Below are 17,201 nucleotides of genomic sequence, written 5' to 3' on the forward strand. Positions count from 1 at the left end.
TAAGACACAGACAGTCAACTGAAGAGATAAGACGCAGACAGTCAACTGAAGAGATACGACAGACAGTCTACTGAAGAGATAAGATAGACAGTCAACTGAAGAGATAAGTCACAGACAGTCAACTGAAGAGATAATGCGCAGACAGTCAACTGAAGAGATAAGACGCGGACAGTCAACTGAAGAGATAAGACGCAGACAGTCAACTGAAGAGATAAGACACAGACAGTCAATCAATCAATCAATCAATTTTATTTTATATAGCCCTTCTTACATCAGCTAATATCTCGAAGTGCTGTACAGAAACCCAGCCTAAAACCCCAAACAGCTAGTAATGCAGGTGTAGAAGCACGGTGGCTAGGAAAAACTCCCTAGAAAGGCGAAAACCTAGGAAGAAACCTAGAGAGGAACCAGGCTATGAGGGGTGGCCAGTCCTCTTCTGGCTGTGCCGGGTGGAGATTATAACAGAACCATGCCAAGATGTTCAAAAATGTTCATAAGTGACAAGCATGGTCAAATAATAATCAGGAATAAATCTCAGTTGGCTTTTCATAGCCGATCATTAGGAGTTGAAAACAGCAGGTCTGGGACAGGTAGGGGTTCCATAACCGCAGGCAGAACAGTTGAAACTGGAATAGCAGCAAGGCCAGGCGGACTGGGGACAGCAAGGAGTCACCACGGCCGGTAGTCCCGACGTATGGTCCTAGGGCTCAGGTCTCTCAGTTGGCTTTTCATAGCCGATCATTAAAGAGTTGAAAACAGCAGGTCTGGGACAGTCAACTGAAGAGATAAGACGCAGACAGTCTACTGAAGAGATAAGACACAGACAGTCAACTGAAGAGATAAGACACAGACAGTCAACTGAAGAGATAAGACACAGACAGTCTACTGAAGAGATAAGACACAGACAGTCAACTGAAGAGATAAGACACAGACAGACTACTGAAGAGAAAAGACACAGACAGACTACTGAAGAGATAAGAAACAGACAGACTACTGAAGAGATAAGACACAGACAGACTACTGAAGAGATAAGACACTGACAGACCACTGAAGAGATAAGACACAGACAGACTACTGAAGAGATATGACACAGACAGACTACTGAAGAGATACGACACAGACAGACTACTGAAGAGAGAAGAGAAGAGAAGAGAAGAGAGGAGAGGAAAAAAATGAAAATAGCACTAAAACCTGTTAACATGATTTTTGTATGACTACAACATCTCTTTACCCTACACATACAATTATCTGTAAGGTCCCTCTGTCAAGCATTGTATTTCAAACACAGATTCAACCACAAAGATCAGAGGTTTTCAAATTTTTCGCAAAGAAGGGCACCTATTGGTAGATTGGTATAAAAAAAAGCTGACATTGAGTATCCGTTTGAGCATGGTGAAGTTATTACAGTTTTTGCCTATTGCTTACACACTTTTTGCAGAATTTGGCTCATTATGTCAAAACTCAACACACAAGCCAATCAGACATAGCACTTGGAGATTAACAACTCAGATATATGCCAAAATGAAACACTGCAATCAAAACTTAACACTCCTTTCTAAAAATGAAATTCTTGCAACAAAACCATACACACAAGCAACATTTGAATGACTCTTTCATATCAGCAGCAACACACTGATGGGCTTTATATAAAACACTGCAGTCTTTGTGTTTAAATTTTTATTGTCATTTTATTGTCATTGTCTTCTGTAAAACTCAAAAGTAGAATTTCTGCAGTAATCAAACAGTATTTACAAAAAGGTTTTTACAAAAAAACAAACGTTCTTACAGAAATTCTTAACATCAAATTTAGCAACAAAACAAGTAAAAAAACGAAACAATTACTGGTTAAATTGCTATTGGGGGAAAAATGCAATGATCTGTCCTGTATTGTAGGGACCTAGAGTGGCATGATGATGCAGGACTCCTTGGACACTACTTGCAGCACACAAGGTGATATTTCCCCCACGCTGCCCAGGGACATTTACAACAGCCCTTTGTCCAACTACGTTACGGCCCCCGACGCCTGGTTTTGGCCAGATTGAAGCCTGCCTCATCCACGTAGATGACCTCATGCGGCAGTTCGGCGGCATCAAACTCCAGAACTGTCTGTAACAGAAAATATTGAATAGTGTTACTGAAAACACATACAGTAACTACAATGTCTATATTTTCACACAAGTATGGGCTGGGTTGGGTGAGTATAGACAAAAACTACAAGCTACAGGCAGGGCATGTGGCAGCATAAACCCTCATTCCCACATCACAATATATAGTATGTAAAGTAAAGTGACACATACCTGCACATAATCATGGCACAGATCCTTGACCCTGACACTGTTCCTCTCAAAGTTGGATTGCATTATTTTCTCGCACCATTTCAATGATGGCAAGCTCTTGTTGTTGAGTGAAGAGCCGTTTCCCTTCCACCTTGAGGAGGTCGTCCAACCATTCCGTAGAAAATGCCACCACAAGATGTCATTGGTTAGGTTATTTTTCACATACTGTACTTTCAAACTGTACACAGTACTGCAACATCACAATGGTATTCCTTTAAATATACAGTACTTCACAGCACTACCCATTTTTGTATAGTATAGTTAGTACAGTAATACTGTAATATGATACAGAATCATGTGACACATACAGTAGGTACAGTCTGGAGTAGAAACTTGAAGATATACCTGTTCTCCAGTCGGAATGTCCTTATTATCGATGCTACTGTGTAGCGACTGAGGTTAGGGTGGACTCTTTGCCCAGCCTCCCTCATGACAGGCCATGATTTATCACATGGTCCACCAGAGTAGCCCTGATGTCATCTGATATACGTCTCCGCACTGGTCCTCGTCCTCTTCCACGTCCTCTTCCTCATCCGACTCCTCTCTCTCTTCGTCCTCCTCTTACTCTGACTCTCATTGCCTCCATGCTTGCAAAGTTCTAAAAATGGCTTACCTGAGGCCTATTTGTAGTGCTAAGGCTCAGACTGGCTGGTGTTCTGTTTTCTGTGCAAGTGTTTTCAGGTGTGTATGTAAGTGCATACAATTGCCAGATGAGTTATGCATTTTGAACAGAGTGTTTTCCCAATGATAACAGGTGATTTAGTTTTTGAACAAAGTGTCTAATGTAAGAAAACGTGTGTAGTGTTTCGCAATAAGTGTGTTACAGAATTGCAAACAAAGTGCAAAGTTGACATTGTGTTTAAGCTATGGTTACACTGTGTTTAAGCTATGCTACAAGAAGTTTAGGTATTGAGGCTTTGGTCTAAGCATTCGGTTTTAGTGTAAGCAATGGGCAAAAACTGTAAAATGGCACTGACCATAGCTCAAATAAACCTAAATATAGAGATGTTTTTATGTTAAATACACATGTTTAGTATTAGTGGATTGAATACATCTCTTTGCTTTGATTTACTTCCTAAAATGTTTCCATTCCCCTTTAAGGGCCCTTCAACAACATGAGACCTGACTGATGTGTCCCAATGTTAGTTTTACTGCTAGGTAAACACACACACACACACACACACACACACACCACAACACTCACACACTCACACACTCGCACACTCTTACACACTCTTACACACACTTGGTAGGTGGCTCAAAGTGCAGGTTGGGGTGCATTGACCGATAGTTTGGGTCCCACACACACACCACTAAGGGACTTAGTAGCTAACGCACTCTGGATTTCCATCCACTCACTATAGAATAGAACTCTAATATCTGTGGAATAGGGTGTGATGAAGGAGGCTGCGGAGCTGGGGTCCGTCCAGGGGTCTGTTGTCATAACTACAGAATATCATGACGACTTCAACAACACAGACACCAGCGACAACCTAGCCTTCTGGACCAAAGGTGTGTGTTGTGTGTGTAGTGTGTATGGTGTGTGATGTGTGTGTGGTTGTGTGTGTGGTGTGTATGGTGTGTGATGTGTGTGTAGTGTGTATGGTGTGTATGGTGTGTGTGTGGTGTGTATAGTGTGTGTGTGTATGTGTATGGTGTGTATGGTTGTGTGTGTGGTGTGTGTGTGTTTGTGTATGGTGTGTGTGTGTGTGTGGTTGTGTGTGGTTGTGTGTGTAGTGTGTATGGTGTGTGTGTGTTTGTGTATGGTGTGTGTATGGTGTGTGTGTGTGTGTGGTTGTGTGTGGTTGTGTGTGGTTGTGTGTGTAGTGTGTATGGTGTGTGTGTGTTTGTGTATGGTGTGTGTGTGTGGTTGTGTGTGGTTGTGTGTGGTTGTGTGTGTAGTGTGTATGGTGTGTGTGTGTGTTTGTGTATGGTGTGTGTATGGTTGTGTGTGTGTGTTTGTGTATGGTGTGTGTATGGTGGTGTGTGAGAAGATCCAGTGCTTTAGACCAGTGCTTCCCAAACCTCTCCTTGGGGACACCAGACATTTCACAATTTAGATTTAGCCCTGAACTAGCTCACCTGATTAACCTATGCTAGAGTCTCTGAGGAGAGGACATTTTTGAGAACCAATGGGTTAGAGTCCCCAAGAGAGGAGAGGTTTGCGAACCACTGGGTTAGGGGCCCCAGGAGAGGAGAGGATTGAGAACCAGTAGGATAGAGTCCCTGAGAGAGGAGAGGTTTGAGAACCACTGGATTAGAGTCCCTGAGGAGAGGAGAGGTATGAGAACCACTGGGTTAGAGTCCCTGAGGAGAGGATAGGTTTCAGAATCACTGGGTTAGAGTCCCCAGGAGAGGAGAGGTATGAGAACCACTGGGTTAGAGTCCCTGAGGAGAGGATAGGTTTCAGAATCACTGGGTTAGAGTCCCCAGGAGAGGAGAGGTATGAGAACCACTGGGTTAGAGTCGCCAGGAGAGGAGAGGTATGAGAACCACTGGGTTAGAGTCGCCAGGAGAGGAGAGGTTTGAGAACCACTGAGTTCGAGGCACCAGGAGAGGAGAGATTTGATAGCCACTTGGTTAGATTTCCTGATGAGAGGTTTGAGAACGACTGGATTAAAGTCCCTGAGGAAAGGAGATGTTTGAGAACCACTGGGTTAGAGTTAATGAGGAGAGGAGAGTTTTGAGAACCACAGGCTTAGAGTCCCCAGTAGAGGAGAGGTTTGAGAACCACTGTGTTAGAGTCTCCGAGGAGAGGAGAGGTTTGACAACCATTGGTTTAGAGTCCCCAGGACAGGAGATGTTTGATAACCACTGGATTAGTGTCCCCAGGAGAGGAGTGGCTTGAGAACCGCTTGGTTAGAGTCCCAAGGATGGGAGATGTTTGAGAACAACTAGGTTAGAATTCCTGCGCAGATGAGAGGTTTGGAACCACTGGGTTAGAGTTCCTTGGAGACGAGTGGTTTGAGAGCCACTGGGTTAAAGTCCCGAGGATAGGAGATGTTTGAGAACAACTGGCTTAGAGTCCCTGAGGAGAGGAAAGGTTTGACAACCACTTGGTTAGAGTCCCCAGGAGAGGAGAGGTTTGAGAACCACTGGGTTAGAGTCCCTGAGGTGAGGAGAGGTTTGAGTACCACTGGGTTAGGGGCCCCAGAAGAGGAGTGGTTTGAGAACCACCGGGTTAAAGTCCTGAGGATAGGAGATGTTTGAGAACCACTGGGTTAGGGTCCCTGAGGAGAGGAAAGGTTTGACAACCACTTGGTTAGAGTCCCCTAGATAGGAGATGTATGAGAACCACTGGGTTAGAGGCTTCAGGAGAAGAGAGGATTGAGAACCAGTAGGATAGAGTCCCTGAGAGAGGAGAGGTATGAGAACCACTGGGTTAGAGTCCCTGAGGAGAGTACACGTTTAAGAACCACTGTGTTAGAGTCGCCAGGAGAAGAGAGGTTTGAGAACCACTGGGTTATTGTACCCATGGGAGGAGAGGTTTGCAAACCAATGGGTTTGAGGCACCAGGAGAGGAGAGGTTTGATAACGACTGGATTAAAGTCCCTGAGGAAAGGAGATGTTTGAAAACCACTGGATTAGTGTCCCCAGGAGAGGAGTGTCTTGAGAACTGCTTGGTTAGAGTCCCAAGGATGGGAGATGTTCTGAGAACAACTAGGTTAGAATCCCTGCGCAGATGAGAGGTTTGGAACCACTGGGTTAGAGTCCCCAGGATAGGAGATGTTTGACAACCACTGGGTTAGAGTTCCTTGGAGACGAGTGGTTTGAGAACCACTGGGTTAAAGTCCCGAGGATAGGAGATGTTTGACAACCACTGGGTTAGAGTTCCTTGGAGACGAGTGGTTTGAGAACCACTGGGTTAAAGTCCAGAGGATAGGAGATGTTTGAGAACAACTGGGTTAGGGTCCCTGAGGAGAGGAAAGGTTTGACAACCACTTGGTTAGAGTCCCCAGGAGAGGAGAGGTTTGAGAACCACTGGGTTAGATTCCCTGAAGAGAGGAGAGGTTTGAGAACCACAGGATTAGAGTCTGTGAGGAGAGGAGATGTTTAAAATTCATGAGGTTAGAGTCCCCAAGATAGGAGATGTTTGAGAACCACTGGGTTAGAGTCCCTGAGGAGATGAGAGGTTTGATAACCACGGGGTTAGAGTCCCCATTATAGAAGATTTTTGAGAACCACTAAGTTAGAATTCCCAGGAGAGGAGTGGTTTGAGAACCATTGGGTTAGAGTCCCAGGGTCAGGAGTGGTTTGGGAGCCACTGGGTTAGAGTCCCCATGTGAGGGGAGGTTTGAGAGCCAGTGGGTTAGAATCCCCAGATGAGGGGAGGTTTGATAACCTCTGGGCTAGAGTCCCTGAGGTGAGGAGAGTTTTGAGACCAACTGGGTTAGATTCCCCAGAAGAGCAGAGGTTTGAGAATCGCTGGGTTAGAGTCCCCAGGTGACGAGAGTTTTGAGAATCATTGGGTAAGGTTCCCAAGGCCAGGTGAGGTTTGAGAACCACTGGGTTAGAGTGCCCAGGAGAGGAGAGGTTTGAGAAACATTGGGTTAGAGTCCCCAAGAGAGGAGAGGTTTGAGAACAACTGGGTTAGAGTCCTTGAGGTTTGAAGAGGTTTGAGAACCACTGGGTTAGTGTCCCCAGGAGAGAAGATATTTGAAAACCACTGGGTTAGGGTCCCCAGGAGAGAAGAGATTTGAAAACCACTGGGTTAGGGTCCCCAGGAGAGAAGAGATTTGAGAACCACTGGGTTAGGGTCCCCAGGAGAGAAGAGATTTGAGAACCACTGGGTTATGGTCCCCAGGACAGGAGAGTTTTGAGAACCACTGGGTTAGGGTCCCCAGGACAGGAGAGTTTTGAGAACCACTTGGTTAGAGTCCTTGAGGTTTGAGAATCAATGGGTTAGAGTCCATGAGGTTTGAGAACCAATAGGTTAGAGTCCTTGAGGTTTGAGAACCAATGGGTTAGAGTCCTTGAGGTTTGAGAACCAATGGGTTAGAGTCCTTGAGGTTTGAGAACCAATGGTTTAGAGTCCCCAGGAGAGGAGAGGTATGAGAACCACTGAGTTAGAGCATGGTGTAACAACAGGTCACACACAGTTAGTGAATTGTGCTGTCTGTACGGATAACTTAACGTGTGTGTGTGTGTGTGTGTTTGTGTAGAGCCGGAGCCGGAGCCCAGGTTAGGCCTAGTGCCCCGATTAGGCAGAAGGAGATGGATGTGGGCGGGACCTGTTCTGTCTGCTTTCTTCCTATTGGCTCTGATCATCTTTGTCTCCGTCAACAGTGAGTACACACGCACAAACGCACACACGCTCACACTATTTGGAGTAACCCATGCTCTCCTGTGTGTGTAGATGTGAAGACAGACAGCAGGTTCTCATCAGTAGAAAAGACTGTTGCCAACCTGAGTTCTGCTGTTCAGACGGTCATCACAGCTCTACAACACAGCAAGGCCTCAGGTACACACATACCACACACACACCACGTACACACACACACACACGCACACATACCACACACACACCACGTACACATTCCACGCACACACACACACACCACTCACACACACACACGCACACATACACACACACACACCATACACTCACACGAACACACACATACACACATTGTATCTCTCTATGTCTCCAGAGGCGGACTTGCAGAAGGAGATCGGAAGGCAGAAGTTCACCATGGAAATGACTGAACAAAAGCTGGACTCAGGTCCGTCTGCTAATCATTTCCCCTTCAAATTGAACTATCACAACATTGGTTCCACATTAACAATATGCACAATGATACAGTACATCATATGACATTTATTTGTACTATCTGTGTGTGCGTGTGTGTTACAGTGTCTGAGTTGGTGAAGGGGTTGGATCAGTTGGAGTCTCTTCGTTCTGCTGTAGCCGGCATTAAGTGTTCCTTAGACAGAGTCCTGCACAATGGTACGCACACGAACACACACACACACACACACACAACAACAATCAAATGACACACTATGATGACAGACTGTATAAGTTACCATGAATTAAAACAATATGAACACTATCAAGAGTCAAAACACTGAACCCTGAGGAATATCTAATTGAAGAGGACTGGTTGGATCTATGTACAGTTGAAGTCGGAAGTTTACATACACTTAGGTTGGAGTCTTTAAAACTAGTTTTTCAACCACTCCACAAATTTCTTGTTAACAAACTCGTTTTGGCAAGTTGGTTAGGACATCTACTTTGTGCATGACACAAGTAATTTTTCCAACAATTGTTTACAGACATTATTTCACATATAATTCACTTGAATTCAAGATGGTGTAGCAGTGCGGTCGTGTTCTTTGTTGTGTGTCCGTGTAAATAGCAGTTTTTTTTTTCAGTTTTTTTTCTTTTCGTACTTATTTCCCTATCACACTATTCATCCTTCTACAAAATATACTTTCCTGCAACCCGCCTCACTCAATGTGGAACGGATTCTATTATTGACTTACCTTTTATCTAGAATCTCCAGTTGAAACTAGCTACCCAGCTAACTAGCTACTTGCTATTAGCCACCGTTAGCGGTTTTCACCCAGAACATCGGATTTTCTGCCGGAATAACTGAATCACTGGACATTAACACCGGATCGCAACTAGCTAGAAGCAACTGGATGGATGTTGCTGTTGGCTAATCACCACTGCCCCCGAAGCAAGCACCAGTTAGCCTCGAGCCAGGCCCATATCCCGGCTATCTACTTCTCTGTCTACCGGACAGGAGTAGCCAGCTAACTAGCTACTTGCTATTAGCCACCGTTAGCGGTTTTTCACCATTGTCCGTGGCCTGCACTACCTACCAGCCAGCTCTAGCCTGGACTATTATCCACCAGTCTGCACTGTCTGCACAGCGCGTTATCGACCCAGAACATATCGGTTTTTCTGCCGGAATCACTGAATCACTGGACCTTTAATACTGGATCATCTGAACTAGCTAGCTGCAACCAAATTGATGTAGTTGTTGGCTAATCAGCCCTGAGCTAGCCTCGAGCCAGGCCCATCTCCCGGCTATCTACCTCTCTGTCAACCGGACGGGACCTCCTAGTGTTGACATGGAGCCCCGCCGATCCAACACGACTGGTCTGCCGACGAAATCGTCTGTTGTGGTTTCAACAGGCTTCCCGTTATGACGTTGACCATGAAGGTCCATCTGCTAGCCCCGGCCCGCTAGCACACGCAAGCCGGGGCCTCTTGCTCGCCAGTGCTGTAGAAGCCTCCGAACTACCTCCGAACTCTCCTATTGCTGTTCACCGGACCTTATGATAACTCAGCTATACAGCTGATGCCTGCTGGACTGTTCCTTTATACGGTACCGCATCCTGTTTATGTTTAGCCTCAGCCCAAACTTTGTTGCCATTACCAGCCGTTGTCTTAGCTCTCTCGAATAACACCTGTGATAGCTTTATACCTCTCTCCCATGTCAATAGGCCTTGCTTATTGCTGTTTTGGTTATTTCTTATTGTACTATTTCACTGTAGATCCCCCAGCCCAGCTCAACCTGCCTTAGATAGCTCCTTTGTCCCACCCCCTATACACGCGGAGACCGACTCAATCGGTGCCTCCGGTGATGCTATCTCTTTCATTGTTACCCAATGCTTAGGTTTACCTCCACTGTACTCATATCCTTCCATATCCTTATCTATACATAATGCCCTGAATCTATTCTACAACGCCCGGAAATCTGCCCCCTTTTTTCTCTGTACCCAACGCACTAGAAGACCAGTACTTAAAGCCTTTAGCTGTATCCTTATTCTACTCCTCCTCTGTTCCTCTGGTGATGTAGAGGTTAACCCAGGCCCTGTAGCCCCCAGTATCACTCCTACTCCCCAGGCGTTTTCATTTGTTGAATTCTGTAACCGTAAAAGCCTTGGTTTCTTGCACGTTAACATCTGAAGCCTCCTCCCTAAGTTTTAGTTATTCACTGCGTTAGCACACTCCACCAACCCTGATGTTCTAGCAGTGTCTGAATCCTGGCTTAGGAAGGCCACCAAAAATTCAGAAATGTCCATCCCGAACTACAACATTTTCCATCTCGATAGAACTTCCAAAGGGGGTGGGGTTGCAATCTACTGTAGAGATAGCCTGCAGGGCTCTATCGTACTATCCAGGTCTGTGCCCAAATAGTTTGAGCTTCTACTTCTAAAAATCCACCTTTCCAGAAATAAGTCTCTCACTGTTGCCGCTTGCTACAGACCCCCTTCAGCCCCGAGCTGTGCCCTGGACACCATATGTGAACTGATTGCCCCCCATCTATCCTCAGAGTTTGTACTGCTTGGTGACCTAAACTGGGATATGCTTAACACCCCGGCCAACCTACAATCTAAACTAGATGCCCTCAATCTCACACAAATTATCAACGAACCTACCAAGTACAACCCTAAATCTGTAAACATGGGCACCCTCATAGATATCATCCTGACAAATTTACCCTCTAAATACACCTCCGCTGTCTTCAACCAGGATCTCAGCGATCACTGCCTTATTGCCTGCGTCCGTAATGGGTCCGCGGTCAAACAACCACCCCTCATCACTGTCAAACGCTCCCTAAAACACTTTAGCGAGCATGCTTTTCTAATTGACCTGGCCAGGGTATCCTGGATGGATATTGACCTCATTCCGTCAGTAGAGGATGCCTGGTTGTTCTTTAAAAGTGCTTTCCTCTCAATCTTAAATAAGCATGCCCCATTCACAAAATTCAGAACTAAGAACAGATATAGCCCCTGGTTCTCCTCAGACTTGACTGCCCTTGACCAGCACAAAAACATCCTGTGGTGTACTGCATTAGCATCGAACAGCCCCCACGATATGCAACTTTTCAGGGAAGTCAGGAACCAATATACACAATCAGTTAGGAAAGCAAAGGCTAGCTTTTTCAAACAGAAATTTGCATCCTGTTGCACTAACTCCCAAAAGTTTTGGGACACTGTAAAGTCCATGGAAAATAATAGCACCTCCTCCCAACTGCCCACTGCACTAAGTCTAGGAAACACTGTCACCACCGATTAATCAACAATAATCGAGAATTTCAACAAGCATTTTGCTACGGCTGGCCATGCTTTCCACCTGGCTACCACTACCCCGGCCACCAGCTCTTCACCCTACGCTGCAACTTGCCCATGCCCCCCCCCCCGCTTCACCTTCACACAAATTCAGACAGCTGATATTCTGAAAGGGTTAAAACATCTGGACCCCTACAAATCAGCTGGGCTAGACAATCTGGACCCTTTCTTTCTAAAATTAGCTGCCGAAATTGTCAAAACCCCTATTACTAGCCTGTTCAACCTCTCTTTCGTAACGTCTGAGATCCCCAGAGATTGGAAAGCTGCCGCGGTCATCCCCCTCTTCAAAGGGGGTGACATTCTAGATCCAAACTGTTACAGACCTATATCCATCCTGCCCTGCCTTTCGAATGTATTTGAAAGCAAAGTTAACAAACAGATCACCGACCATTTCGAATCCGTACCTTCTCCGCTATGCAATCCGGTTTCCGAGCTGGTCATGGGTGCACCTCTGCCACGCTCATGGTCCTAAACGATATTATAACCGCGATCGATAAAAGACAGTACTGCGCAGCCGTCTTCATCGACCTGGCCAAGGCTTTCGACTCTGTCAACCACCACATTCTTATTGGCAGACTAAATAGCCTTGGTTTCTCTAATGACTGCCTCGCCTGGTTCACCAACTACTTCTCAGATAGAGTTCAATGTGTAAAATCGGAGGGCCTGTTGTCTGGACCTCTGGGTTCAATTCTCGGGATGAATCTATTCTCTGCGTATATCAATGATGTCGCTCTTGCTGCTGGTGACACTCAGATCCACCTCTATGCGGACGACACCATTTTGTATACATCTGGCCCTTCATTGGACACTGTGTTAACGAACCTTCAAACGAGCTTCAATGCCATACAACACTCCTTCCGTAGCCTCCAACTGCTCTTAAACACTAGTAAAACTAAATGCATGCTCTTCAACCTAACGTTGCTTGCACCCGCCCACCCGACTAGAATCACTACTCTCGGCGGGTCTGACCTAGAATATGTGGTACCTAGGTGTCTGGTTAGACTGTAAACTCTCCTTCCAGACTTACATTATGCATCTCCAATCCAAAGTTAGATCTAGAATCAGCTTCCTATTTCGCAACAAAGCCTCCTTCACTCATGCTGCCAAACATGCCCTCGTAAAACTGACTATCCTACTGATCCTTGACTTCGGCGATGTCATTTACAAAATAGCCTCCAACACTCTACTCAGCACATTGGATGTAGTCTATCACAGTGCCATCCATTTTGTCACCAAAGCCCCATATACTACCCACCATTGTGACCTGTACGCTCTTGTTGGCTGGCCCTCACTACATATTAGTCGCCAAACCCACTGGCTCCAGGTCATCTATAAATCACTGCTAGGCAAATCCTCGTCTTATCTTAGCTCACTGGTCACCATAGCAACACCCACCCGTAGTCTGCGCTCCAGACCTCAGAAAAATAATTGTAGACCTCCACAAGTCTGGTTCATCCTTGGGAGCAATTTCCAAATGCCTGAAGGTACCACGTTCATCTGTACAAACAATAGTACATAAGTATAAACACCATGGGACCACGCAGCCGTCATACCGCTCAGGAAAGAGACGCGTTCTGTCTCCTAGAGATGAACGTACTTTGGTGCGAAAAGTGCAAATCAATGCCTGAACAACAGCAAAGGACCTTGTGAAGATGCTGAAGGAAACAGGTACAAATGTATCTATATCCACAGTAAAACGTGTCCTATATCGACATAACCTGAAAGGCCACTCAGCAAGGAAGAAGCCACTGCTCCAAAACCACCATAAAAAGCCAGACTACGGTTTGCAACTGCACATGGGGACAAAGATCGTACTTGTCGGTCTGGTCTGGTCTGATGAAACAAAAATAGAACTGTTTGGCCATAATGACCATTGTTATGTTTGGAGGAAAAAGGGGGGACTTGGAAGCCGAAGAACACCATCCCAACCGTGAAGCACAGGGGTGGCAGCATCATGCTGTGGGGGTGCTTTGCTGCAGGAGGGACTGGTGCACTTCACAAAATAGATGGCATCATGAGGAAGGAAAATTATGTGGATATATTGAAGCAACATCTCAAGACATCAGTCAGGAAGTTAAAGCTTGGTCGCAAATTGGTCTTCCAAATGGACAATGACCCCAAGCATACTTCCAAAGTTGTGGCAAAATGGCTTAAGGACAACAAAGCCAAGGTATTGGAGTGGCCATCACAAAGCCTTGACCTCAATCCAATAGAACATTTGTGGGCAGAACTGAAAAAGCGTGTGCGAGCAAGGAGGCCTACAAACCTGACTCAGTTACACAACCTCTGTCAGGAGGAATGGGTCAAAATTCACCCAACTTATTGTGGGAAGCTTGTGGAAGGCTACCTGAAAAGTTTGACTCAAGTTAAAAAATGTAAAGGCAATGCTACCAAATACTAATTGAGTGTATGTAAACTTCTGACCCACTGGGAATGTGATTAAATAAATAAAAGCTGAAATAAATAATTCTCTCTACTATTATTCTGACATTTCACATTCTTAAAATAAAGGGGTGATCCTAACTGACCTAAGACTAGGATTAAATGTCAGGAATTGTGAAAAACTGAGTTTAAATGAATTTGGCTAATTTGGTAAACTTCTAACTTCAACTGTATGTATGTGTATGGTGTGTCAATGTGCATGTGGGTCAATGTGAATGTGTGTCAATGTGAATGTGTGTCAATGTGAATGTGTGTCTATGTGAATGTGTGTCGTTGTGAATGTGTGTCGTTGTGAATGTGTGTCGTTGTGAATGTGTGTCTATGAATGTGTGTCTATGAATGTGTGTCTATGAATGTGTGTCTATGAATGTGTGTCTATGTGAATGTGTGTCTATGTGAATGTGTGTCTATGAATCTGTGTCTATGTGAATGTGGGTCAATGTGAATGTGTGTTGTTGTGAATGTGTGTCAATGTGAATGTGTGTCGTTGTGAATGTGTGTCGTTGTGAATGTGTCTATGTGAATGTGTGTCTATGAATGTGTGTCTATGAATATGTGTCAATGTGAATGTGTGTCGTTGTGAATGTGTGTCGTTGTGAATGTGTGTTGTTGTGAATGTGTGTCGTTGTGAATGTGTGTCGTTGTGAATGTGTGTTGTTGTGAGAATGTGTGTCTATGTGAATGTGTGTCTATGTGAATGTGTGTCGTTGTGAATGTGTGTTGTTGTGAATGTGTGTCGTTGTGAATGTGTGGCTATGTGAATGTGTGTCTATGTGAATGTGTGTCGATGTGAATGTGTGTCGTTGTGAATGTGTGTCGTTGTGAATGTGTGTCGTTGTGAATGTGTGGCTATGTGAATGTGTGTCTATGTGAATGTGTGTCGATGTGAATGTGTGTCGATGTGAATGTGTGTCGTTGTGAATGTGTGTCTATGAATGTGTGTCTATGTGAATGTGTGTCGTTGTGAATGTGTGTCGTTGTGAATGTGTGTAGACACAGTGTCAAGGTGCTGTCCACTAGGCTGGGTGGTTTCTGGTTCCTCGTCCTGCTACTTCTTCTCATCTGACGGGTTGCCATGGAACCAGGCTAGAGACTACTGCTCCAACTACAAGGCCACGCTGGCTGTACTGAAGACTCAAGAGGACTGGGTAAGGGTTAGGGTTAGGGTTAGGGTTATCAGTCTCACTGTAGCTGGCTGTACTGAAGACTCAACAGGACTGGGTAAGGGTTAGGGTTAGGGTTATCAGTCTCACTGTAGCTGGCTGTACTGAAGACTCAACAGGACTGGGTAAGACACACACACACGTAGGCATGAACACACACAACATATGCACACATGTCCTAACTCTGTGTATGTGTGACACCAGGACTTTGTAACAGGCAGTACCAAGCCGCTGTTCTACTGGGTTGGACTGTCAGATGAGAGGACAGGACACTGGGAGTGGGTGGATGGAACACCTTACATCATGGACCGCAGGTACCAACACCACTGTGTGTTCTGATAACATGTGTGTGTTCTGATAACATGTGTGTGTTCTGATAACAAGTGTGTGTTCTGATAACATGTGTGTGTTCTGATAACATGTGTGTTCTGATAACATGTGTGTGTGTGTGTTCTGATAACATGTGTGTGTTCTGATAACATGTGTGTGTTCTGATAACATGTGTGTGTTCTGATAACATGTGTGTGTTCTGATAACATGTGTGTTCTGATAACATGTGTGTGTGTGTTCTGATAACATGTGTGTGTTCTGATAACATCTGTGTGTTCTGATAACATGTGTGTGTTCTGATAACATGTGTGTGTTCTGATAACATGTGTGTGTGTGTGTTCTGATAACATGTGTGTGTTCTGATAACATGTGCGTGTTCTGATAACATGTGTGTGTGTGTGTGTTCTGATAACATGTGTGTGTTCTGATAACATATGTGTGTTCTGATAACATGTGTGTGTTCTGATAACATGTGTGTTCTGATAACATGTGTGTGTGTTCTGATAACATGTGTGTGTGTTCTGATAACATGTGTGTTCTGATAACATGTGTGTGTGTTCTGATAACATGTGTGTGTTCTGATAACATATGTGTTCTGATAACATGTGTGTGTGTTCTGATAACACGTGTTTTCTGATAACATGTGTGTATGTTCTGATAACATGTGTGTGTTCTGATAACATGTGTGTGTGTTCTGATAACATGAGTGTGTATTCTGATAACGTGTGTTCTGATAACATGTGTGTGTATTCTGATAACATGTGTGTGTGTTTGATAACTCTTCATGGTGTGTTTTGTACCCATAAGTGTCCATGTATCTGTGATCTTGAAATGTTTGAATCCTTCTTAACTGAAATGTGATTTGTGGTAAGGTGTGTGTGTCTGTGCCTGTGTTTGTTCTGACCATTTGTGTATGTGTGTATGGTGTGTATGTGTGTGTGTGTGTGTGTGTATGGTGTGAATGTGTGTGTGTGTGTGTGTGTGTGTGTGTGTGTGTGTGTGTGTGTGTGTGTGTGTGTGTGTGTGTGTGTGTGTGTGTGTGTGTGTGTGTGTGTATGGTGTGAATGTGTGTGTGTGTGTATGCATGTTGTGTGTGTTTAGCCAGTGGAAGCCGGGCCAGCCTGATAACTGGGAAGGTCATGGTCTGGGTGGGACGGAGGACTGTGCTATGATACACGCCAACGGACAGCTGAACGATGATCACTGTTCCCGTAGTTACCGCTACGTCTGTCAGGGACACACACTGATACACACATAGCTCACACACTGATACACACACACTGCTACACACACACACTGATACACACACACACACACTGATACACACACACACACACACACTGATACACACATAACTCACACACTGATACACACACACACACACACACACACACACACACACACACACACTGATACACACACACACTGATACACACACACACTAATACACACACAATGATACACACACAATAATACACACACACAATGATACACACACACCATGATACACACACAATGATACACACACACACACACACACTGATACACACACTGATACATACACACTCACACACTGATACACACACTGATACACACACAATGATACACACACACAATGATACACACACTGATACACACACACACACTGATACACACTGATACACACACAATGATACACACTGATACACACTGATACACACACACACTGATACACACTGATACACACACACACACTGATACACACTGATACACACACAATGATACACACTGATACACACTGATACACACACACACTGATACACACTGATACACACACAATGATACACACTGATACACACACTGA

The 17,201-nt window shown here is 44.9% G+C and overlaps 1 protein-coding gene across 1 annotated transcript; it reads left to right on the top strand.

Annotated features, from left to right (window-relative positions):
- The first annotated feature begins 3,626 nt into the window (after nt 1-3,626).
- Nucleotides 3,627-16,845, top strand: asgr1a (asialoglycoprotein receptor 1a). Its single transcript, XM_084194305.1, has 8 exons — nt 3,627-3,848; nt 7,499-7,621; nt 7,693-7,797; nt 7,988-8,059; nt 8,191-8,283; nt 14,859-15,013; nt 15,233-15,342; nt 16,460-16,845. Exons 1-8 carry the CDS (start codon nt 3,734-3,736, stop codon nt 16,614-16,616), a joined length of 930 nt encoding a protein of 309 aa, XP_084050431.1. The 5' UTR covers nt 3,627-3,733; the 3' UTR covers nt 16,617-16,845.
- The last annotated feature ends 356 nt before the right edge of the window (nt 16,846-17,201 follow it).

This window comes from Coregonus lavaretus (assembly GCF_964263955.1).
Source record: "Coregonus lavaretus genome assembly, contig: HAP1_SCAFFOLD_809, whole genome shotgun sequence".
Lineage (NCBI taxonomy): Eukaryota > Metazoa > Chordata > Actinopteri > Salmoniformes > Salmonidae > Coregonus > Coregonus lavaretus.